The sequence below is a fragment of the Leopardus geoffroyi genome, chromosome C2 (genome assembly GCF_018350155.1).
Source record: "Leopardus geoffroyi isolate Oge1 chromosome C2, O.geoffroyi_Oge1_pat1.0, whole genome shotgun sequence".
Taxonomy (NCBI): domain Eukaryota; kingdom Metazoa; phylum Chordata; class Mammalia; order Carnivora; family Felidae; genus Leopardus; species Leopardus geoffroyi.
Genome location: NC_059333.1, coordinates 98425882 through 98452978, shown reverse-complemented (window position 1 = coordinate 98452978; position 27097 = coordinate 98425882). Strand labels below are relative to the sequence as shown.

The window sequence follows — 27097 nt, the reverse complement described above, 5'->3', positions numbered from 1 at the left end:
AAATGACCTAGTCAACCCCTGCCAGATAAACAGCATTACCAATCCTTCTAACCCCAAGAATACATATTTATGAAGTAAGTTGGTTCTGTGGCAAGAATTTTTCATTAAAGAACCATTCTGGTTCTTAAACATTACTAAATTATTTCTATTTAAACTATTCTGGCAATACTCCAGAATATATTTATCCTCAAAAATATAAATACTATAATAACAAAGACTTGCAAATATTTTTCAATGTGCTCCAAATAAAATAGAATTGATAAACTTATTTTGAATGTTAAAGCCACAAGATTAGATGCATCTCCATCATTCTCAAACACTCGTACTGCTTATAATCTTTATACCCTCATTGTTCAGAATCCTGTCTTGTTTAGTATAGACTCCCTTCTAAAAAATAGAAACTAACTTCATGTCAGGATAATAATCTGGGGCATAGTTGAATATAGATTAATAATAACTCAACAGTATTAATGGACTATAATTTTCACAGAATCATTTTCCACTGTGTTGTTCAAGTAATTTATATTGCCTTTAATATTTTATTGACACTTAGTTACATAAATTAAATGAAAAATTAAAAATAGATGAGTGATAACCTCTTGTCTATGATAGGTTAGTTCTTGCTATTAGCAGTCAAAACTAGAAATATGTTTTTATCAAAATGTGTATATTCATTACTTGTTCTTAAAATTAATTTTATTGTTTTGATTTCTCTTCTTCCTCTGAAGATCCCTTAACTCTCTTAATTAGTGATCCTTGATCCCTTTAAGTCCCCTCCCATCTTTAATTCTCTAATTTTTCTCTCTGTTGAGAATCAAAGCAACAATATTGATGTATTACCATCATTGCACAAAACAGTGTTCTAGTATTCTCTTAGAAATCATGTCACATACCATGTTTTCCAGTTTTTCTACGCTACCACATTCTATACAAATGGTTCTTAATCTTGACGTTAGAAACACCAATGGTACCTTAGAAATGACCTATTTGGGCCCTTCTGCCAGGTCTATTAAGTCAGAATCTCTGAGGATGGGGCTCAGGTATTAGTGTTTTGTTTTCTTGTTTTTGTTTGTTCGTTTTTAATTTCCCAAGCATTTCTTTTGCATTCTACCTTGACTGCTTCTCTACATGGTTTTCAGGTCGGTGCTAATATCCTTGAACAAGAAATCTTTCTCTCAGCTTAGTCAGTAATATTATGTGGCTTGGCTTTAAACCAGATAACTATATTCCCCTTCTTTCCTCGTCAGTCTTTATGCTTTTAATCACAAAAATATCTCACATTAGTTCAGTTTTATTAATCACATTCTTTGACAAAATGTAACTTAAATGTCTAGTTAGTATTTGAGAAGCCCGGTTCTTCTCTGTTACGTTGAAATTGACTTCAGGGATAGAATTAGGCCACAGTGCAGAAAGACATATATTTAATACCAATTTTCATTCCAGATTTCCTAGAGAGGTTTTCGTCATTCTCAGTAGGAAAAATAGATAGACTGACAAACATCTAAGCTTAAAACTTACAATTGAACTATTGATGCTTTTTTTATTTTATATTTTCCACAAATTTTCATTTAAACTGCACATCCGGCTTTCATCATGATAGCTGAGAACTTGTGATGTCCGTCCACACTCAGCCTTCCTAAGTCTAGTCCTTGAAATGGCATGTTTGGGAGCTTTCTATTTCATCTCCATTTTTATATTAAAAGGAATGAGTACCCGAGCTTATGATTTAATAGCATGACAACATTTAGCTTTTTACGTAACGATGCGGACATATTTTTCTGCCTAAACTTCCCCTTGTTTCAACGGTTGGCCATTTAATAATGCAGGATTATCAAAGCAAATATTTTGTTATTTGTATACATTAGAACAAGAAGTCACTGGACTGAGACCAGACACCTAGACCCTCATTTTAATACTACTCTGAGTTGGCAGTTCAGGTATGCAATGTTACCTTTTCATTTCCTCACCTTTCTCCTAAAGGGACCCCTGCCAGCTCTGAAATTCTTTCAATTCTGTCCAGAATGTACCAAGGTTGCTCACCCTATCATCTGTGCATTCCAAAACAACAACAATTCAAACAGATTTAAGAAGGTGCACTCTGAAGACTGGACCAAAGAAATGTAGGACCGCACCATGTTGTCAGTCTAATTTTGCTGAAGAATTTTTTCCCCTGCTTCCTGCAAGAGACAGCATCATTTCACATAAACATAGTAAAACTGTACTAAACAGATACAAAAATAAATAAACAAAACTGTTATTTCGTCCTCTATTAGAGTTGTAAACGGGTAACTTCATGGATGGGTGGATGCATGAATAGATGTACGGATAGATAAAGAATCTGTTTTCAGTGCACTTTCTAAAACCAAATCAGCATTATTTATATACTGGCAACATCTCCAAGTTTTTCTTTTAATTTTTTTTTAACATTTATTCATTTTTGAGAGACAGAGAGAGAAAAAGCGTGAGTGTGGGAGGGGCAGAGAGAGGGAGACAACAGAATCAAAAGCAGGCTCCGGGCTGAGCTGTCAGCACAGAGCCCAACACAGAGCTTGAACTCAGGAACTGTGAGATCATGACCTGAGCTGAAGTCGGACGCTTAACCGACTGAGCCACCCAGGCGCCCCTCCAAGTTGAATTCAAAGTAGGAGACAAAAGAGGTTTATAGTTTCCCAATAATGATATAAAAGTGAGGGAAAGAAAAGCAGAAAACAGACTCAGGTGACTATCGAAGTGAGACCTGTTTGGCTTCATCAAACATTTGCTACTAACTCCTGCAGTCCTGTAGGGGATAGATATAAAATGAAACAAGAAAAAGGGAAAGAGAGTATGTATCACGAGGGGATTTTGAGGACAGCAGTACAGCCGCTCAGCTCTCCAGGGTAATCCACAAAAATGGATAACCTACTTGCAGACGATAGCATAACAGGACCTGATGGAATTGGGTCTCCTGAATAGTCCTTTATGTTTTAACAAGCTTATTTATTTAGAATTTAAGCCTCTGGATAATCCACGAAAGCATCACCAGTGAACCCTTAAAGGCTATTTTGTTTGACATGATATATGCAAGCAAAAGTATTCTACTGAATACTTCAGATAATGTTTTATCATAAAGTCATAGAACAGAGTTTCCTTTAAGAAATATTTTTACCAGTTTCCGCCCCCCCCCCCCCCGCCCAGGACTGAAGTCAAACCCAAAATATTGGCTGGAAATTAAAATCTTCTCTTGAGCTAATCATCTTTAAGTTGTTACCATAACCATTATCTTCTCTGGTTTTTTTGTTTGTTTGTTTTTTTGTTTTCATTCTTTTCAATGAAAATGAGAGAAGATCTATAGCTCTAAGACTTAAATTTCTGTTAGGTGTTGGTTTGTATATTCTATTGCTGAACTAGAAAAAGTCAAAACCTTTCTAACTAACACTGTGAATTATTCTGCAAAAATCTCATTGATGTCCTAGTTCAGCCTTAATAAATTTAAATTTAATAAACTCAAGTTTAATACACTTAACTAATACCAACATTTTATTTCAGGTGATTCCCTTTTTCAGAACAAAAGTTTACTTGGGATATTGAAAAAAATCTCAATTAAACTGATTTTTTTGCCCTTATCATTACTCACATAACAGAATTTTTCTTAGTCTTCAAAATTTTTTTTTTCTAATTTTGCTTTTCAAAGATCACCATTCCTATCTTATTTTACGAAGTAAACTTAAATACTTCAAATTTCTTTCTTCCTCTCTCTCTCTCTCTCTCTCTCTCTCTCATTCTTCTCTCTTGAGATCTATACTAATCACAGCTTTGAAGCAAACAAACGAAAACCAGCTGGAACAAGAGAACTCTGGTTCAAGTGTCGTTACAGTCTAGGTTTTTGTAGGGGGCCTTTCTGCTTCAAAGGAACACAGTTCTGAACAGAACATCATTTCTGCTGCCTTGCTGAGTTTTCAAGGAGTGGGAACGATCTCCACAGATCCAAAAGAAAAAAGAGGAAAAAAGTAACAAACTTAACACGGAAAAGCTCCTACAACCAGGAGCGTAAGCCCTGGACCATCCGCTAGGCGCAGGCACCGAGGCAAGACTGTTCAATTAAACTGGACAAGAGAAAGGAAGCACGTGGTGGCCACAGGCAGCATCCTTGCTCGTTTCCACCTTCAGAAACAAAGAGAAATTTCTGGAGGAAAGCATCTCCAGTTTAGTTCCTCAGAATGCCTAGACTTTAGCAACAGTGACAAATGAGATGACAATAAAAGATAACAAAACATAAAAAGGAAACAAGTCACCAAGAGAAAGAATCACCAGAATAGCCAATGTCCGATTTAGATCTTTCCAAGTCCAGATACTGGAATTATTACATAAGGACAGATAATAATTATGCTGAAATGAAAGAGCTGGAGGTCAAAATCCCCAAAATGAGCAAGCACCAAGAGACTATCCCAAATTACCAGACAGTTAACAAAAATGTTTTAGAAGAAAAAAACTACATTAAAATAAAAAACTCAATGAATGGGTTATATAGACAGGGGCCACACCTCCTAAAGGTGGTCACACTTGCTAAAATACGTACAAAAAACCTGAACAAGGAATGGGAAAGAGATTCGTGGCATGAAATTTTTCTGAAAGACAGCTAAAGAATGAATGGTGAAATAGAGGCTGTGGTTTCTCAGGACTTTAAAGATGTCAAATATCATCATATTCAATCAAATTTCAACCCAAATACTAGTGTATTTTTTTTTCATGAAACATGAATATTGATCCTAAAATGTACTTGGAGGGATAAAATGCAGAAGACAGTTAAAACTGAAAAAGGGAAAGAAGAAGGAGAAAACGACCTACCAGGTATCAATAGTTATGCTGGATAGATAGTGCATTATGTAGGAAAAGACAAGTAGACTGATAGAAAGAATAAAGCATCCAGAAACAAATTCATATACATACAGTGATTCAAAGGATGATAACAATAGCATTTGAAACCAGTGAGAGACAAATTATTCAAAAAGTAATTCGGATATCCATTTGTAGGAAAAAAAACTTTAGATAAACTGCAAAGGTAAAGGCAAAATATATTCAACAACAGAAAAACTATTGGTAGAAAATAAAGGAGATATTTCATATTTTATAAATAGGAAGTGTGGAAGACATTCCTAAGCTAGATACAAAATCTAGAGCCATAAAGAAAATCATTTCTTATATGCTTGAAGCAAGTGAAATATTGCATTATCTATAATAAAGGAAAATCAAAATATTTTTCAAACTACTACAAATCAATAAGAAAAAGACAAGAGCTAATAAGATGAAGGGCATGATCGGGTAATACACCCCCCAAAAATAAATAGGTAAAAAGAAATGTGAAAAAGAAACTCATCATAGGTTTTTGTCCATCAGATTCACACACAAAAAAGTGAACACATTAATAGCATCCATTATTGACACGATTGGAGAAACAGGCATATTTACACACGTCTGATGAGTATATCGACAAGTACAATGTTTCTAGATCTAAATCAGGATTATTTTTTTAAAAAATTTGATGTTTATTGGGGCGCCTGGGTGGCACAGTCGGTTAAGCGTCCGACTTCAGCCAGGTCACGATCTCGCGGTCCGTGAGTTCGAGCCCCGCGTCAGGCTCTGGGCTGATGGCTCAGAGCCTGGAGCCTGTTTCCGATTCTGTGTCTCCCTCTCTCTCTCTGCCCCTCCCCCGTTCATGCTCTGTCTCTCTCTGTCCCCAAAATAAATAAAAAACGTTGAAAAAAAATTAAAAAAAAATTTAATGTTTATTGTTGATAGAGAGAGAGAGAGAGAGAGAGATAGAACAAATGGGGGAGGGGCAGAGAGAGAGGGAGACACAGAATCGGAAGCAGGCTCCAGGCTCTCAGCCATCAGCACAGAGCCCAATGTGGGGCTCAAATTCTGACTGGTGAGATCATGATGTGAGCCGAAGTTGGATGCTTAACCAACAGCCACCCAGGTGCCCCGAAATCAGCAATATTTAAAAAAAAATTATTAAGGAATGCATCTCTGTTGACCCAAGAGCATTCATTCTAGGGACTTATGTTAGTAACTTATCACAAAGAAATTAACATACAGTGTTTTAAAGTGTGTGTGTGTGTGTGTGTGTGTGTGTGTGTGTGTGAAAGACGGTTTATAAAAGTTGGGGCACCTGGGTGGTTCAGTTGGTTAAGCTTATCACTTTGGCTCAGGTCATGATCTCAGGGCTCAGGTCATGATCTCCCGGTTTGTGAGTTTGAGCCCCCCATCAGGCTGTCAGCACAGAGCCCAGTTTGGATCCTCTGTCCCCTTCTCTCTCTGCCCCTCCCTCACTCATGCTCGCACATGCGCTCTCTCTCTCTCTCTCTTTCTCTCTCTCTCTCAGAAATAAACAGAAAACAATTTTAAAAAGATTGTTTATAACAGTAAAAACTTAGAAATATCTTTTACAATCAACAGGTGCTTGATAATAAAGTTATGACTATCTATTACTATGGATTACTATGCAGCAAGTAAAAATTCAGGTCTCTGTGTAGTCACACAGAAAGATCTCCAGGAGCTATTCTTTTTTTTTTTTTTTTTTTTTAATTTTTTTTTCAACATTTATTTATTTTTGGGACAGAGAGAGACAGAGCATGAAGGGGGAGGGGCAGAGAGAGAGGGAGAGACAGAATCGGAAACAGGCTCCAGGCTCTGAGCCATCAGCCCAGAGCCTGACGCGGGGCTCGAACTCACGGACCGCGAGATCGCGACCTGGCTGAAGTCGGACGCTTAACCGACTGCGCCACCCAGGCGCCCCTCCAGGAGCTATTCTTTAAGGAAAACCAAGCTGCAGAAAAAATATGTCTTGTATGATACCATTTACATAAAAACTAATAATAAATACTACCTTGTATTTGTACTCATACACAGGATAGTACATATAATACTATAATACAATACAGTATAACACAACATAATAAAATAAAATATATTATATTATTATATATACATAATATATAATACAGTCAACCCTTGAACAACATGGGCTTGAACTCTGCAGGCCCACTTATATGTGATTTTTTTTTTTTTATATATAAATTCAGTACAGTACTGCAAATGTATTTACTCTTCCTTATGTTTCCTTAGCATTGCCTTTTCTCCACCTTACTTTGTGGTAAGAATACAGTCTATAATACATAAAATATACAAAATATGTGTTAATCAACTACTTATGATTAACTTACTTATCAGTAAGACTTCTAGTCAACAGTAGTAGGCTACTGGTAGTTAAGTATTTGAGGAGTGAAAAGTTACACATGAAGTTTTGGCTATGTGTGGGGTAAGTGCCTCTAACTCCCACACTATTTAAGGGCCAAGTGTATAACAAAAATTATGAGAAGATATACATCAAGGGTTAATAATGGCTGTTTCTTGGGAGAGAAATGGATTTGAAGGGGAAATAAACAAAAGGAATATCCATTTTTTGCACTACATTTTTCCTCATTTATAATTTTTATGGAAGGGCATTAACCTATTTACCTGGGTAGTTTTTTTAATGTTTATTTATTTTTTAGACAGAGAGAGACAGAGCATGAACGGGGGAGGGTCAGAGAGAGAGGGAGACACAGAATCTGAAGCAGGCTCCAGGCTCTGAGCTGTCAGCACAGAGCCCGACACGGGGCTCGAACTTACGGACTGTGAGATCATGACCTGAGCCGAAGTCAGATGCTTAACCGACTGAGCCACCCAGGCGCCCCTTTACCTGTGTAGTTTAAACAAAATGAAAATGGCTTTGTTTCTGGATGAACAGAGGGAAGTTGAGGAGGAAGAGTACACAGAAGGAAAAGGAAGACAAGCAGGTAAGATATAATCATAACACAAAGTCTCACTTTGTATTTTTCTTATCAACTTTGGGTCTACAATGTAGAAATCAGGGTCTGAAAAAAATCAGAACCTTAAACAAACATTCCTAAAATTTTTATGGAATCACAAAAGACCCTGAATAATTACAGCAGTCTTGAAAAAGAAAAAGAAAGCTGGAGGCATCACAATTCCAAACGTCAAGCTATGTTATGAAGTTGCAATCATGAAAACGGTATGGTACTGGCCCCAAAACAGACACATAGATCAATGGAACAGAAAACCCAGAAGTGGACCCAACTTCTGGCCAACTATATGGCCAACTAATCTTTGACAAAGCAGAAAAGAATATCCATTAACAAAGACACTCTCTTCAACAAATGGTGTTGGAAAAACTGGACAGCAACATGCAGAAGAAAGAAATTTTCTTATACCATACACAAAAATAAATTCAAAATGGATGAAAGACCAATATGTGACACAGGAAACCATCAATAGCCTAGAGAACACAGGCAGCAACCTCTTTGACGTTGGCCTGAGCAACTTCTTACCAGACACATCTCTGGAGGCAAGGGAAACAAAAGCACAACTGAGCTATTGGGACTTCATCCAGATAAGGAACAAAGGAAATAGTAAAGGAAACAATCAACAAAACTAAAAGGCAGCCTGTGGAATGGGAGAAGATATTTGCAAATTACATCTCTGATAAAGGGTTGGAATCAAAGATCTGTAAAGAACTTATCAAACTCAACACCCCTCCAAAAAAATCCAGTGAAGAAATGGGCAGAAGACATGAGTAGACATTTTTTCCAAAGAAGACATACAGATAGCTAACAAACACATGAAAAGATACTCCACTCACCACAAGGGAATGACAATTCAAAACTACAATAAGCTACCACCTCACACCTGTCAGAATGGCTAAAGTTTACAACACAAGAAACAACCAGTGTCGATGAGGATGTAGAGAGAGGGGAACCGTCTTATACTATTGGGAACGCAATGCAAACTGGTGCAGCCACTGTGAAAAACAGTATGAGTTTCCTCAAAAAGTTAAAAATAGAACTATACTATGAACCAGCAATTGCATTAGTATACTAGGTCTTTACCCAAAGTATACAAAAATACTGATTTGAAGGGGCACATGCACCCTAATGTTTACAGCAGCATTATCAGGAATAGCCAAATTATGGAAAGAGCCAATGTGCCCATCAACTGATGAATGGATAAAGAAGATGTGGTATATAGATACAATGGACTATTACTCAACCATCAAAAAGAATGAAATCTTGCCATTTACAGTGATGTGGATGGAGCTAGAGGGTATTATGAAGCAAAGTAAGTCAGTCAGAGAAAGACAAATACCACATGATTTCACTCATATGTTGAATTCAGAAAAACAAAACAGATGAACATAGGGGAAGTGGGGGGGGGCGGAGAGGAAAGCAAGCCATAAGAGAGTCTTAGCTATTGAGAACAAACTGAGGGTTGATAGAGGGGAGGTGGGTGGAGGATGGGCTAAATGGGTGATGGGTATTAAGGAGGGCACTTGTTCTGTTATGCACTGGCTGTTTTAAGTGATGAATCACTAAATTCTACTCCTGAAGCCAATATTACACTATATGTAACTAGAATTTAAATAAAAATTTGAAAAAAAAAAAAGAAGAAAAATCACAACCTTAAATGAAGGATTACGTTCCCAAGTGATATGATTCTGATGGGCAAATCAGGTGAAGAGCCTAGAAGAGTTAGGAGCAATAGAAGAGGCTAATCAGGCTCAAGGGTTGCAATGTTGGCCTCCAGCAGAGAGATCTCTGCTAGGCTTTGAAAATCCTTTTACTCCCCATGGTTATTCCTCCTCCAAATCCCCAAGTTACTGACCCCCAGCAGGGTGCTGTCATTAGTGAAGTTTAGGAGTCTAAAGCAAAATGCAAATAGACTATTATTTAGTATGGTACCAAATTTACCAAATTCTATAGGGATAAATTTATTTAATCATCACTGGAAAATGGTACTACAGCAGTCTTCAAAAAAAAAAAAAAACAAAAAACAAAAAAAAAAACCCACAGCCTGAAGTCTCAGATCATTTTTGGAAGAAATTATTTAGATCTAAATTGCTTTGGTCTGAAAGTCTCTAACTCATTGACAAAAATATGATTCATTCAAAGGCTCTTTGAAAAAAAAAGATGTTGTCTTTCATTTGCCCTGTTCCTTTACCCTAGTCCCATAAAACATCCAAAAGAATTGTATAGCAATAAAGCAAAGGCTTAACCTGGTAGTAGAAAGCCCTGTTGTTTGTTATAAAGACGTAAAGACTAAGATTACTATGCCTTTATCAAAGTGAAATGGATTTAGACTAATGTAAAAGACAGCATGACAAGCTTTATTACAACGTAATGGTTTAGAAGTCAAAGCAAAAATAGAATGATAAAACAGCTTTGGGAGAGGCTAGGTAGTCTTAACATTGATGATACCTATACACAATCAATTGTGACTCTGACGACTTTTTTTTTTTTTCCACTCGCTTTTAAAGTTATAAAACCCTGTGTGCACTAAAACCGCAGTGGGTAACTGATGTCAGCCTTCTCTGGCTCTCAAATGATCTCAAGGAGAAACCAAAAACAAGAAGCAGAAAACCAGTTAAGCAGAAGCATGCAGGCAGTATTTTTGAACAATCATATATGATAGAAACACAATGTATTAAGATGACCTAAGGGGTCTTTCACACATCTGTGTGGAAATCAGTAAACCTTAATTTTTACAACCAAAGTCTGCCTTGTGACACACAATTATACCTTGGAGAACTGCTTGCGAGCATGTATACCCTTCCCCTCCTTTTGTATACAATCCCCTATAAATTGACAAACTTTGGGGGCGCCTGGGTGGCTCAGTCGGTTAAGCGTCCGACTTCGGCTCAGGTCATGACCTCGCGGTCCGGGGGTTCGAGCCCCGCATCGGGCTCTGTGCTGACAGCTCAGAGCCTAGAGCCTGTTTCAGATTCTGTGTCTCCCTCTCTCTCTGACTCTCCCCCGCTCATGCTCTGTCCCTCTGTGTCTCAAAAATAAATACACGTGGGGCGCCTGGGTGGCGCAGTCGGTTAAGCGTCCGACTTCAGCCAGGTCACGATCTCGCGGTCCGTGAGTTCGAGCCCCGCGTCGGGCTCTGGGCTGATGGCTCAGAGCCTGGAGCCTGTTTCCGATTCTGTGTCTCCCTCTCTCTCTGCCCCTCCCCCGTTCATACTCTGTCTCTCTCTGTCCCAAAAATAAATAAACGTTGAAAAAAAAAAAAAATAAAAAAAATAAATAAATACACGTTAAGAAAAAATTTAAAAAATAATAATAAATAAATAAATAAATAAATAAACAAACAGACAAACTTTGGAGCAGTTCTTCAGAACAACCTGAAATCCTGTCTCCCAGGGTAGAGTCTTCAATACGACAAATAAAGTGTTTACTAACCCACTCTAAGATGGGCTTTTTTTTTCTTTCACTCAACACTTTCATGGAATTCTGTAATGATAAAATACTTGTTATTTGTTTCGTATTTATGTTTGATAAAGACTCATTCATTTAAGATGTGTGGACGAGTTACTATGTGTTTGGCACAATTCAAAAAAGATACAATAGTCCTTAACCTCATCGATCCCATCGGCTAATTGATAGTTACACTATTTTATATGCCCCATTTAACATGTGTTTAAGTACATTAATATGTGCTATGTCCTGGGAAACAGAAAAAAACGAACTCAACAAATAACCTTTGTTCTTAAGGACTCAAAGTCTAGGAAAAGATACATGTATAACCTTTGAGTACACAAAGCACTTTACGTTCAATTCAGTAGTGGAAGTTATATCCAAGTGCTCAAAGATCTCAAAAAATAAAGCAATTAAATGTGATGAGGACATCAATAACGTTTTCAGTCTGAGTTTTTTGGTACTTTAGATTCATAGTAACATGTCTTCCCTTCAAGGTGTCAACAAATAACCACAGAACAAACACTACAAGGTCCCAGACACTAGGGATACCAAGGATACAAGCCAAAAAGACACCGCCCCCTGCTTAAGGAAGCAAACTAACAGTTAATTTTGAAACGACAGGATACATGTTCCACTAAGAGACACACAGGTGCAACTGGAGTGTGGAGAAGCAAACACCGAAGTCTGTGCTTAAGACTCCAGAAAGTCTGAGACTGAGGGTGAAAAGACGTTTGTCGATTGATCGTCAAGGAGAGGGAACTAAAGGCAGAAGAAAGAGCACACTGCAGAGCCCTGAGGCAGCAGGGTGGGAACAGCCAACTGGGATATGGGGGAAGCCTTACATGAATGAAAGAGAAAAGCAGGAAATAAAGTGGGGCTGGCAGACTGGGAGAGGGCTTTGTATGAAAGCTTAAGAAAAGAGCCTAAATGTCCATCAATTGATGAATGGATAAAGAAATTGTGGTTTATATACACAATGGAATACTACGTGGCAATGAGAAAGAATGAAATATGGCCTTCTGTAGCAACGTGGAACTGGAGAGTGTGATGCTAAGTGAAATAAGCCATACAGAGAAAGACAGATACCATATGGTTTCACTCTTATGTGGATCCTGAGAAACTTAACAGGAACCCATGGGGGAGGGGGAGGAAAAAAGGAAAAAAAAAAAAAAAAAAAAAGAGGTTAGAGTGGGAGAGAGCCAAAGCATAAGAGACTGTTAAAAACTGAGAACAAACTGAGGGTTGATGGGGGGTGGGAGGGAGGAGAGGGTGGGTGATGGGTATTGAGGAGGGCACCTTTTGGGATGAGCACTGGGTGTTGTATGGAAACCAAATTGACAATAAATCTCATATAATAAAAAAAAAAATAAATAAATAAATAAAAAATAATTAAAAAAAAAAGAATTCTGAAGTTGATATTTAGACGGAGGATTAGATGAAGTGCTAAAAAAGCTTTTTTTTACAAATCGCTTCATTAGCAGGATAAAGGGCAGACTGGAGTCAGATCATCGGGATGTAGGGAGAAATGTTAGGAAATCTTTGTTATATTTTGGGTAAAAGAAAATGAGATTTTGAACTAAGAGCAGTGGCAGTAGAGAGGGAGAGGTGAGGCTGATAAACATATTTGGATGGTAGAATCAACCAGAATTGGGAGAAGATTGACACAATAGGTATTATAGCAAAATATACAAGTTTGGCAGGACCTGTGAGTGGGATGAGGCTAAGGAGTTGAAGATGAGTTTCTGTTTAGATTTTACATATACACATATCACTTTAGAATAAAATAAAAAGTCAGATTCACTGAAAGTCTCAGGTGGGGCCTGTTCCCATAAGCCTATAGCGCTGTGCCCCTTCTTCTCTTCATAACCAAGTGTCTTGAAACCTATCACATGTTAACTGGATCTATAAATTAGGCATTATGTAAAATGAAAGTTTGACAGAGAAACAAATGACAAGATTATTAGAGATTAAGAAATTTTCCTAAGGGGAGTATGGGTAGTAAATAATGTGGTCAGGATTCAACCTGGATGCCTGGTTCTGGTACCATGTTTTTGTCTGACATTTTAAAAATATCCCATCAACATCACCAAATGGAAATGGACTGATTTACACAATCGAAATGTACTTAATGAACTTGATAGTCTTCAGGTTAACTTAAATTTCCAATTTACCGAATTTCTTCAATATAAAAAAAAAATAACTAATTAGCTGTGCCTATTCCACATCTTACAATTACCAAGCAACATTTCCCCATCGCTATTTTTTTTTTTCTATTGCATTAGTGAGAACTTTGGAAACTCTCCAGATGTGAGCTTCTGAGAGTGCAGCTATAAAGATTAAATCCACGAGTATATCATTTAGAAAAGTTTTTTAAGGAAATACTTTGTCTAGTTGCCCAGGACTATGCTTAAGTTACCATAAATATCTTTTCCTAATTTAGATTTCCAAAGACACAGTAGTTAGCCAGTATATTTTAAAAATCTACACCATCCCCCAGAGGAATTCAGGACCAAGGATAGATTGAGGGAGGAACCCAGGAGGCAGAAGTAAATACTTTCAATGTACGATATCACTTACTTTATCTTTGGAGAAGCTGAAAAGTTGTTTTCTTGCAGCAAAGAATTGGACAGCTATTACGCTGGCTGAGTGACCCCAGAGGACACCAACCGGTTTAGAAACAACATAGGGGTTCCAAAGGCAAACTTTATTGTTGATGCCAGCAGTTGCTAACCAGAATTAGAAAGAAAAAAAAAGTGCTTTTAGTACATGAATAACCCATAACATTTTCTTTTTGAAATGAGTGCCTATCGCACATCTGTAGGTTCTTAAATGCTTTCTGAGCACTAATGCACCCTGCCTGGAAGAAAGGAAGATCATGGCAAACTAACAGGCCTGAGCTCTATTACCAGAAATGGTGGAAATGGAAGGAGACATGAGGAAAGAGTATTCATGGGGCCACAGGACAAGAGAGTCCCGTTTAGGAGGCAGCCAATGGCCCAGCCAGGAGGCCACAAAATCCTGCTTCTCAGTCCTCATACTTTCCTTCTACTGCTAGCACAGCCTAGGAATATACACCAAGTTACAGTCAGTTATCCCAGGAGTAAGAAAGAACTAAACCAACATTTAAAGTTTCCAAATTAATGAAAAAGATATAGAAACAAATTATTTCCACTGCCATATAAACAATTGAATATTTACAAGCACACAAACAGCAGAATTATATTTTTGACCTGCTCTATTGAGAGAACAAGATATTTTTGAACATGAATTGTTTTATTCAGGGAGCACATCAAGAGCATGCGGAACAGTGGTGTTTCTGGTCTGTGGAAACTCAGGAGAGCACTCTTTGTTTTTCTTTTCTTTGGGGCCGACTGTAGAGCTGAACTTATCCACTGTTCTCTTTCCAGCACTATGCCAGGTACAAAGCAGTGACAGTGTGTGGGGTTGAAATAATCAATCGATGAATCAATGAAATAGTTGATATTTGCATCCTTCCAAACTCAATTCGCTAACCCAACCTTATCAGATAGATCTACAATTCTCTTTGAAAGGTGAATATTGGCATATTCCTGAGTTTCTATTCAAGGTATCTTTTTTTTTTTTTATTCAAGGTATCTTTTACTGTGGTTGTCAGCCATGATTATTAGGGATTTTAGAGACTCAGCCTCCTAGCTGATACCAATACTCTTCATGTGAGTGATAATTGTTAAATGAGGGTTATTAATATGACCCATTCCAAAGGCCATGTATGTCCATTCTCTACAACTACTCTATTAAGTTTTAGTGCCTCACTTTTTCATAGTGTTTGAACTAATGTATATACCATATGAAATTATCAGCTTTCAAAACATCACATATTTTAAATAGTTAGTGCCTGAAACTTTATAGCTTATTTCCTCAGCTAAAATATACTCTTTCATATCAAAAAAAGAACTCTCATTTTAAACTAAAACTAGGGTAATCTGAAAATGTTCAAAAAGCAGTGGGGGTTGCATTCTGAACAGTGAAAACCTTCTACATTTCATAGTTCTGGTGTAGGTGTGTTGTGGCTATAGAAGCAGCAGCAGCAGCCATAGTAGTAGTAGTAGTCGTAGTCATAGTAGTGGTAGTAGTAGCAATTGCAGTAGTGGCAGTAGTAGTGGTGGTGGTGGTAGTTGTGGTGGTGGTAGTAGTAGTAGTAGTAGTAGTAGTAGTGTGGTGGTGGTGGTGGTAGTAGTGGCCATAGTAGTTGTAGTGGTGGTGGTTGTAGTAGTAGTAGTGGTAGTAGTAGTAGTGGTGGCGGTGGTAGTAGTAGTAGTAGTAGTAGTAGTAGTAGTAGTGGTTGTAGTAGTGGTGATAGTACTAGTAGTAGCAGTGGTGGTGCTTGTAGTAGTAGTAGTGTGGTGGTGGTAGTAGTAATAGTGGTAGCTGTAGTAGCAGCAGTGGTGGTGGTGGTGGTGGTGGTAGTGGTAGTAGTTGTAGTAGTGGTGGTGGTTGTAGTAGTAGTAGTAGTAGTGGTAGTAGTGTGGTAGTAGTAGTAGTGGTGGTGGTGGTGGTGGTGGTGGTGGTAGTAGTGGCCATAGTAGTTGTAGTGGTGGTGGTTGTAGTAGTAGTAGTGTGGTGGTGGTAGTAATAATTGTAGTAGTGGTAGTAGTTGTGGTGGTAGCAGTAATAGTAGTAGTGGTAGCCGTAGTAGTAGCAGTGGTGGTGGTGGTGGTAGTAGTAGCAGCAGCCACAACAGCAGCAGCAGGAGGTTGAGCATTTGGTGGTGTTAGAAAGACGGCAGAATAGCAGACACAGTACCAAAACCATCTTCTTTCTCTGTATCATCTCACATCTCCCCCAAATTCTAATAAAAACGCTAATTCAAGCATTGGGGCCCTTTCTCATATTTCCACCCCAATGTAGTTCATACATGCCGCACATCATAATGCATCATTATCAGACATTCTCAGGCAATAAAATGTGAGCTGTTCAACTTGGTCTCTCTGGCAATAAAGCAAGAAGGTGGAGAGGCCCCGTGCATACAAATACACATCCCAGACTATTTATGAGGCCCTCAGAGTTACCATGATTTATTTTACATACCAATTAAATTGAGCCGAGAGTGGTAATCAAAAGCATGAATGCCCTCGGCAACATTGAAGGATGTCATTTTAAGAGGCTTTTTTGATTTCTCTCTCCAAGCCAGCACCACAGTGTTTGTATTGTTGGTTGTACTGGAAATGATAGCATCTAAAGATGCACTGTAAGTAACTGATTAAAAAAAAAGAAATGGATCTTTAGTCGGTTTCTCACAAAACATGAGCAAAATTCAACGGTTTTAATACCTAAAGTCAAAAATTAAACCCAGGTTATGAGGACACAACCCAATACATAGAAAATACCTCATTAATGCCTCCCCACTCCACTACAGAATTTACAGTGGGAAGTTACAGCAAGTCTGCATTCTGACCTTTTACCCAATCTAAGGATACCTTGAAATTTTTTTTTTTAAGTTGGCACACATGGCAGGAAACAACATAATCACAATAATCATATGGGATTCTGGAGTCTTAAGATGAGTGATTGGCCAGATTCCTGGGTTCTTCCTCTTGGATCTGAAGCAGGCAAACAGAAGCTTAGACACCCTCTGCTGCTCTCCAAGGTCCAAACCGTGCCCAAACCATGGTTCGTTTAAGTCATGACTGGACCTAGACAGGGCTCAACGTCTGGCACAAACACAGCCAGGGACTTGGGTAAAATGGCTGTTCCTATGTCCTCAGGGACACAGCACCAGATACCGTGGAACAAAATCCCATTCCCCAAGCAAGGATCTTGCTGCCTCTTGCCAGGAGGACCTGTCAGACTCCCAGGCTCCAAAAAGCAAATAGCCTGTTCCTCCAGGAACAGTATTCTTATCTCCTCCTTGTTTCCTCTCCATCATTTTCTCTCACCTGTCTTTCCTTCAAAGAAGAAAAAAGAGAAAGAAAAGAGAGAAGAAGGAAGGGAGAACAAACCTAAGAAGGGATCAGTTCCTGGGGCGCCTGGGTGGCTCTGTCGGTTAAGCATGTGACTCTGGATTTCAGCTCAGGTCATGATCTCATGGTTCCTGAGATCAAGTCCCATTGAGGCTCTGTGCTGACAGCATGGAGACTGCTTGGGATTCTCTCTCTCCCTCTCTCTGCCCCTCACCCACTTTGTGTGTGTGTGTGTGCGTGTGTGTGTGTGCACCCACGCGCGCACGTGCGTACGTGTGCACGTGTGCATGCATGGGCTTTCTCTCTTCAAGTAAATAAGCATTACAAATTTAAAAAAAAAAGAAGTGATCAGCTTCTACAAAGGTGAACCTCACTAGGGAGCAATTAATGTCAGGACAATAAAGGTCCCTGAGCACCCCCTATACCACTGCTGCTTCTTTACAGGAAGTACCAACAGTCTAAGCCTGATGACATCTGTTCTCATTAGGAAGCAACCTCACTGAAAATATTCCTTTTGTTTACAGAAAATGCTAAGGGTTACTGTAACTTGACTCAGTGAAGCAATACTATCTGATCTAGAGTATATAACAAACGCCGTATCTTCAAATCCATGGAAATTTCACGATGTCATTATGGTACAATCAAAATAAAGTATTTCTGTGCAGAAGATTACTTTGTCTTGTGTTCCTACATTACATTGAACTATCATCTTCAGTTTTGAGGCTATAAAGAAAAAACATATAAAAAAGTACGTTCTGCTCTGGTATTCGAAGGACTGCTTTTAGATTTGAATCTGCAGGCTACCAAGTGACATTTATGGGCCTGTAGTGTTACATATCGGAGGCTTAACAATTCACACTTTATTTCTAGACCAAGATGTAACTTGTATCTGATTAGACTGTGGAATGCCAGAGCTCCTGAGAATGCCCGAGTAAAAGGTGAGGGTAAAACCATTTCCTTAAAATCAAATTATCTGATAAATAAAAATCTTTTCCTCCCTTCTTGAAGACAGGAAAGGAAATGATAGGTTATGATGGAAAAGTTTTTAAAATATCAAGCTAGGGAATGGGGTGAGCTGATAAAATAAATGATTTGTTTTTAATATTCTCAGTGAGTTTCAAGATTGGTGGAGGAAAATACTTTTTAAATTACTTTTAGATGCTATTTTCAGGGGGAAAAAAGACAACTTGATCATGTCCGTCCATTAAGATGTTCACTTTCCGTGCTTCCGCTCTTTGCCACTTAGTCATAAAAAAGGCGTTAAGCGAACTGCCATTGATCCCTGTTCTGTTCTCGTGGGTGTGCTGTCAGGATGACCCTGTGTAATGGCAATTAGTTAAGGTGAGGAAAATGATCTGAAAATGGAATGTGATCCCTAAAAACCAAGTAAGTAATGCCATTAGGTGAAGTTGAAATAAGCTAGAATGAGGCCACCTGATATCCTCTGCCAACAGGTACAAGCTGTAGCAGAGTAGAAAATGGGGCCATTTCTAAGAACTCTTATCATTTTCCAAGCTTTTTTACTTTAGGAGTCATACGGCTTTAGGAAAACACCCTACCTTGAACTTTCTTTGATGATCTCTTGCTTGCGAGAGTTGGTTTTCAGTTGCATTTCTTACTTTGAAGTTTGAGTCCCTTTCTCTGAGACCACCACATGGCCGCCTCTATTCTGACCAGCTACCATTGTAAGGACAGAAAGAATCACCCTATTTCGTTTTTAAAAATCAAAATGCATCTAACTCAGTACTGCTGGGCACATTAAAAAATAATAATGCAATTAATTTAATGACTTTTCAAAATGCTGATTGGACGCCCATGCCCATGATACAAATGGATCTTAACGCCCATCACGCTGTTAAACAGACTGCAGGAAGAGACCTCTTCAAACCTAGGCTACCAGCTCAAAGCTGATTTCGACAGCTTTAAACACAGTGAGAGAACTGATAGGAAGGACACGGTGTTCTGGCTAACTCAGGAAGGCACCCTCTTTTTGTCTAGACTGATTTAGATGCAGGGCAGTGGAACAAAGCACAACAAGAGACTCAATGTAGCCCTTATTCCAAACTTCATCTCTATCAATTGTAAAGGCTTCCTAAGGAAATGTAGCCTGGTAGCTGTATTCTCAATTCTCTGGCACACCTCTATTAATTAGTGCAGCAATTAGTGATTTTGTTATCAGTCCAAACTGTTTTGTACCTTCTCCCAGCCATGGCCAAACAAAGGAGACAAAACACCTTTCAACGTAAAAAAAAAAAAAAAAAAAAAAAAATCAATGCTTTTTTTATTATTGGCAATTTAGTGCTCACTTTTTCAAAAGCTATACTGCCAGTCTATGGTTTCCAAGGTTTCCAATGATATTGTCTATAAGAGGAGACAATTACTTGGGACCAAAAAAGGAAAACTTCTCTCAGATTTAAGACATTTATGTCTTGCCCCTATTGCATAAAATCTCTGTACTTTACAAGCATTTTCAGAATGTAATTATTTTTTCTATTAAAATGTGACACAGAACCACTCAGACAAGATGAAAATATTTCTCCTTCAAAGTTTTAAAATAGAAATCTGAACCTTATCTTGAAGCAGTAAGTTAATACTCTTATGTCTGACTCTAAGTTTTTCCTTTGACATTTCAGTTTTATAAATATTTTATCCTTGGCTTCAATGAAACATTATTACCATACTTGCTCATCTATTTCTTTCTTTCCCCAATTGTATATTCTCTCCTCACACTAAGAATAAAATCAGCAAAAAATATTTCTTGAGGAGTTCTAACAGTATCGATTCATGTCGCTGGCGTAAAAAAAAAAAAAAAAAAAAAATTATATATCAAATGAAAGCAACTGTTGGTTGCTTGCTCCTGGCAGGTTAAGTCTTGTGGACCAGGGATCACTATTAGGCCCCCTGTTCTATTTTTTATTCCTTCCTGCCCTCCTCTCCCTGCTTCATTATTTTAGTATTTCTTTCCTTCTCCTCATACTGAAATAACTGAGCTGCAAATAAACAAGTTGTATTTAAGCTTCTAATAGCTACTGCTAAATCTGGGAACAGGCATTCATTCATTGGTGAGGACTGAATTAGGTCCTTCTTTCACAGGTACTTTGGGCTTCAAATCTAAAATTTGAAATAAGAGGGGCTCCTGGGTGGCTCCGTCGGTTAAGCGTCCAACTTTGGCTCAGGTCATGATCTCGCAGTTTGTGAGTTCGAGCCCCGTGTCGGACTCTGTGTTGACAGCTCAGAGCCTGGAACCTGCTTCAGATTCTGCGTCTCCCTCTGCCCCTCCCCTGCTCATGCTCTGTCTCTCTCTGTCTCTCAATAATAAACGCTAAAAAAAATTATTTTTAAGAAAAATTAAATTTGAAATAAGAGAAAATGTTATAAACTCTTCACCTTTCTAGACTCTATATACTTTCTAAATTGCCTTCTCCCCTATCCATTTTCCTCAATATTGATTCACAAAGTATTAAACTATATACTATTTGCAATCTTTTTTACCCCAATCGCTTTTTTAACCATAAAAAGCCCCCTATTTTCTTTAAATCTACTAATAATGAGCAAGATTTCTTTTGGTATCTCTCTTTCCTTTTGAAATATTTTTCAGTAGTATTTATCCAGTGTCTTAATCTATTCAGGCTACCATAATGAAATATACAGACCAGGTAGCTTAAACAACAAAAATTTATTTTTCACAGTTTTGGAGACTGGGAAGTCCAAGATCAAGGCGCTAACAGATTCAGTGTCTGGTAAGGGCCCATTTCCTGGTTCATAGGTGGCCAAATTCTTGCTGCATCCTCACATGGGAAAGAAGTGAGAGACTCTCTGAGGTATCTTATAAGAGCATGAATTCTATTCATGAGAGCTACCTTCTTTTTTTTTTTTTAATTTTTTTTAATGTTTATTTATTTCTGACAGAGAGAGACAGAGCATGAGTGGGGGAGGGGCAGAGAGAGAGGGAGACACAGAATCTGAAGCAGGCTTCAGGCTCTGAGCTGTCAGCACAGAGCCCGACGTGGGGCTTGAACTCACGAATGGTGAGATCGTGACCTAAGCTGAAGTCGATCGCTCAACCGAGTCGCCCAGGCACCCCAAAAGGCACTACCTTCTAATACCATCATATGGGGCTTAAGATTTCAACATATAAATTTGGAAATGGACACAAACATCTAGTCCCTAACATTCTGCCCCTCCCCTATCCATGTCCTTCTTGAAAGCAAATTACATCCCAATGGTCTCAAAAGTCTTAACTCATTCCAGCATCAGCTCTAAAGTCTAAGTTCAAAGTCTCATCTAAATCAGATACAAAGACTTGGGATACAATTCATCCTGGGGAAAATTTCTTTCCAAGCTGTGAACTCAAGAAATCACACTTGATCTTAGCCAAAAGGCCGAGAAGCGATGTGAACTCAAGAAATCGAACAAGTTGTGTGCTTCCAAAAAAGTGGTGGAACAGGCATATGGTAAGCATTCCCATTCCAAAGGGGAGAAATAGGAAAGAAGAAAGGGGTACTAGATACCAAGTAAATACAAAGTCTAACCAAGAAAACTCTGTGAAACCTTAACACTCAAGAATAATTCTCTTTGGCTTGATGCTCTCCCTTCCAAATCCACTGGAATGGCCATGCTACTCCCATGGCTTGGTGCTACTGTCCACCTATGCTGCAGCTCTCTGAGGGGGTCCCACCACTGTGCTGGCTCCTCTGGGTGTGGCTACACCATGACTCTCTGCAGAGCCATCATCCCTTCAGAGCTAGGTTGGGACAATCTGGCCCACGTGAACCAGAGAGGCAGCCCCATCCTCTGAAACCATTCTGCAATATCTCAGAAGAAAAGAAATAGAAACTCAAAGACATAGAAAGAAAATCTAACTAAACTAAAACATAGTGATTTAAAATAAATTTTAAAAAGACTGAATAAACATGTATAAAGCTTATTTCAGGATAATATGAAACATCTAAGATATTTCACACATATAATGGGAGCCCCAGAAAAAAAAAAGCTTATTTCAGGATAATATGAAACATCTAAGATATTTCACACACATAATGGGAGCCCCAGAAAAAAAAAAAAAGGAAGGGTTCAGCCAATTTTGGGAAAAATAACAATAGAAAAATTTCCAAATTTAATAAAAACTACAGACCCATATATCCAAGAATTTCAGTGAATTCTAAGCAGTGTAAACACACACATACACTCTCTCTTTCTCTCTCTCTCTCTCTCTCACACACACACACACACACACACACACACACACACCAATAAACTGAAGCACATCACAAGTAAGTTACTTACAAATAGTGAGAAAGGGAAAATAGGGCAAAACATGGTACCATGTGTTACAGTAGACACTATGGAGAATAAAAAACCTATCATATGCCCTAAGAAGATCGTTTAGCTTTCAGTTTATGTATACATGTGATTTGCATGTGATACATCCAAATTTCCTCTGGGTTTGAAAGAGTTATGACAGGCAGGACAAAAGTTGTGATGTAGGTACAGAAATTTTTAGGATTCCTTCACAGATTGAGCTGCATCTGAAAGCAAGATTTTTTTTTCAAAATTTTTTTTAACATTTATTTATTTTTGAGACAGAGAGAGACAGAGCATGAACAGGGGAGGGGCAGAGAGAGAGGGAGACACAGAATCTGAAACAGGCTCCAGGCTCTGAGCTGTCAGCACAGAGCCCGACGCGGGGCTCGAACTCACGGACCGTGAGGTCATGACCTGAGCCGAAGTCAGACGCTTAACTGACCAAGCCACCCAGGCGTCCCTGAAAGCAAGATTTTTAAGAAGCCAGGAGCATAGCTCAAATTGAGAACCCTGAAAATCATGTAAGGCAAAGTCCATATGAATGACAAGAAACAGCAAAATAAGGAGTTTGGTAAAGGTAAGGGAAGTTTCGGGGTCAAAACTGGCAAGTAAGACTCTGCTTTGGTGGCAGGATCTGGAATATCCCAGAATAAGGGAATCCTTCAGAGGTAGTCCACATTGAGAACGTGATTGGAGAAGAATATGAGCACTGGGTAGGACCAGGGCATCTGCAATCTGCAAATAGAACATTCCCCACCTGGAAACTGATGTCTTTGTGGGACATTCTAAAATGGCTCATCATTTCAAATTTTCAGACCTCAAGTCCTGAAGATTCCTGTTTCAGAAGGTCGCTTATTTCCCCCCTTCCTTGCTTGCTTTATCATTTCCACTTTCTCATCATCAAAAGCCTTATAATTAGCCAGTCTGATTGCAGTGTCTTTCTTTGTCCTCCAACCTATGCCAAACAGAACTATCAAAGAAACCATTCCTAAACGTTGTGTGCATTAGGTCTTCCAAGTATCCTCAAAAACCTTCAGTGCCTCACTGCTTCATTTTCTATCAAGTGTAAATAGGGCTAGTTGCCAAGATTTCCAACATATGTCCCTATTAGACCTACTCACTTGTATTTCCTCAATACTCAGCCTCTCATCTATTCATGCCCATTTCTCTTCCCTTCATTGTGTCTGCTTGTCTCCCTTTACTCATGTTCTCTGTGTTCTTTTTCCTCCACCTATCCATCCTTTGAGTAGCACCAACTACTCTTGAAGCTTTCCTCATAATGTTTGCTGCTTAAGAATTACTATGGGAGTTAATATCTCATTTATGTGGTTTAGTAGCTAATTTTCAGTACCATTGTACAATGTTCTAATAAGTTATTTTACATGAGTTTTTTTTTTTTTTTCAACGTTTATTTATTTTTGGGACAGAGAGAGACAGAGCATGAACGGGGGAGGGGCAGAGAGAGAGGGAGACACAGAATCGGAAACAGGCTCCAGGCTCTGAGCCATCAGCCCAGAGCCCAACGCGGGGCTCGAACTCACGGACCGTGAGATCGTGACCTGGCTGAAGTCGGACGCTTAACCGACTGCGCCACCCAGGCGCCCCTTTACATGAGTCTTTGATTCTTATTCCTATACTAAGTTTCTTGAGGGTTATAATTAATCTTTCTTCTACAGTCTCCAAGGCCTAAAACAGTTTAGAGCACATAAAAGACAAATAAATAATTGTTGATTGATTGACACATTGAGTCCACAATTTAAATAAACTGACTAATGTAAATATATTTTTTCGGCTATTTTTCCAAAAATTAATCACTTAATTACAATGAGTTTTGATTCACAGAGCTAAGAAATATGTAATCCTAATAAGATAGTAAACATCCTTGATATTTCTTTCATATGTAAAATGTTTTTGTAGCCAGTTCCTAATTGCAGTGATTCAGAGGCCAGACTCCAAAGTTGGATTGCTTAGATCATAAACATGAATTACAGTGTTGATACTAAACTAAGTTTCCATGTTCTTTTGTCACTAGATGAGGGAACCAAAGATTAGAATGATATTTTGGAAACATGATGAGCAATGATTTCACTTGAACCTACAGAAAACTCCTTGTCCTGCAACTTAACAGACAAATGCTTATAAGCAGTTACCAGCAGAGTTGAATTTAGAGAGGTTTAAATGAAACTATGACAGGGTCTAGAGTGGACACTGTTCATTCTCTCACTGAAAGTGAAGAGAGTATTTAGATACTACTCACATTCAGAAAATATAACATCAAATTGAAAACTTTACTTGTTATACCCCCAATCTTTTCAATAACAAAATTCTTTTAGCTACTTCTCTGTATTTATTCATAGTAATTTAAGGTCATGGAACTCAAATAATACACTAATCTTGAGGAAGCCTACTACAAGTAGATTTTAAGAACTAGTACTTTATTACTATAGTCTATCTAGTGTTTGTTTTATGTATTAAAATAACATGCTTGTAAAAATAAACTACTGGACCTACACCAAAATAAAAAGCTTTTTCACAGCAAAGGAAACCATCAACAAAATGAAAAGGCAACCTACTGATTGGAAAAAGTATTTTCAAATGATATATCCAACAAGGGATTAGCATCCAAAATATATAAAGAACTAATACAACTCAATACAGGAAAAAACCCCAAAAATAATCCAGTTAAAAAATGGGCAGAAGACATGAATAGACATTTTTTTCCAAAGAAGACACACAGATGGCAAACAGACACATGAAACGATGCTTGACATTACTAATCATCAGGGAAATACAAATCAAAACCACAATGAGATATCACCTTACACCTATCAAATGGCTAGAATTAAAAAGACCAGAAACAACAAGCATCGGTGAGGACGTGGAGAAAAAGGAACCCTCATGCACTGTTAGTGGGAATATAAATTGGTAAACAGGGGGCGCCTGGGTGGCTCAGTCGGTTGGGCGGCCGACTTCGGCTCAGGTCACGATCTCGCGGTCCGTGAGTTCGAGCCCCACGTCGGGCTCTGGGCTGATGGCTCAGAGCCTGGAGCCTGCTTCCAATTCTGTGTCTCCCTCTCTCTCTGCCCCTCCCCCATTCATGCTCTGTCTCTCTCTGTCTCAAAAATGAATAAAACGTTAAAAAAATTTTTTTTAAATAAATAAATAAAAATAAATTGGTAAACAGGATGGAGTTTCCTCAAAAAATTAAAATAGAAATACCATGATCAGGTAATTCTACTACTAGGTATTTACCCCCCAAACCCAAAAACACTAATTCAAAAAAATAGATGCACTTCTATGTTTATGGTAGCATTATTTAGAATAGCCCAGATACGGAAAATAAAGAAGAGGTGACATATATATATACATGTATACATATATACATACATATATACACACGCGCTCCTACACACACACAATGGAATACTACTCAGCCATAAAAAACAATGAGAGCTTCCAATTTGCAACAACATGGATGGACCTAGAGGGTATTATAATAAGTGGAATAAATCAGATAGGGAAAGACAAATACCCTATAATTTCACTTTTATGTGGAATCTAAAAAACAAAACGAATGAATAAACAAAAAGCAGAAACATCCACAAAGACAGAAAGCAAACTGATGGTTGCTGGGGATGAGGTATGGGCAACACTGATGAAGAGGAGTGGGATACACAGGATTCCAGTTATGGAATGAATAAATCACAGGAATAAAAGGTACAGTGTGGGGAATATAGTCAGTGACATTGTAATAGGTTGTATGGTGACAGATAATAGCTACGCTTGTGGTGAACACAGTGTAACGTACAGAGTTGTGGAATCACTATGTTGTACACTTGAACCTAATGTAACATTGCATGTCTAGTATATTTCAATTACCATGCTTGTTTGGAAGCAGCTGCAATAGCTCCCTGCAGTTTCTAGTACTGTGATTCTTATATCCATGTTATACAAACATAACACACAATTTTGTGCCTGCAACACAGAGGAGATAACCAAAAAATATCATCTTCTGTCTTTCCCACATTCAATATCATGCCAGAATTAAAGGACGGGCAGAAGGTATCAAAGATGTGATACGATTTATAGTGAAGAAAAAAATATAGAACCTATAGTTCCCATCTTGTGGGATATTACTATTGTGGGCCATGAATTAAAGAATTAGTTGCAACCTTCTAAACTCCAAGGAGGGTAAAAATACTAAAAGGGCCAAGAGCTGGGTCCATTTTGACTATCTCTCCTTCAAAGTATATTAGGAATAGACCTATAAGATAATAGTCAAAGAGACTGTTAGTTTCCATTCCTTTCAATGGGCATAATTTAATGTTGCAATTTAAAAGTGAGAAAGTTACCATAGTCTAGTAGATACTAGGACCCAAGAGATATCAGAACAGATATTGCACATGTAGATCCTGGACCAGAGGCAAACTTTGTATAAGTTATATATATTGTGAAACTAATAAACTCATTGATGACAAGGTATTAGGAATTTTCTGGCTTTCTATAGATGCTATTTTATGACATAATCTGTCACACAGAGAAATACTACTCAAGTAC

The 27097-nt window shown here is 38.2% G+C and overlaps 1 protein-coding gene across 1 annotated transcript in view; it reads right to left on the bottom strand.

Moving 5' to 3' along the window:
* Window positions 1–27097, bottom strand: part of WDR49 (WD repeat domain 49) — a 140217-nt gene that overhangs the window by 84120 nt on the left and 29000 nt on the right. The window contains exons 5-6 of the mRNA XM_045503057.1: window positions 16365–16532; window positions 13875–14023 (exon numbers count right to left, since the gene is read on the bottom strand). Of these exons, the coding sequence (XP_045359013.1) occupies window positions 13875–14023; window positions 16365–16532 (317 nt within the window). The remainder of the gene's footprint in view (window positions 1–13874; window positions 14024–16364; window positions 16533–27097) is intronic.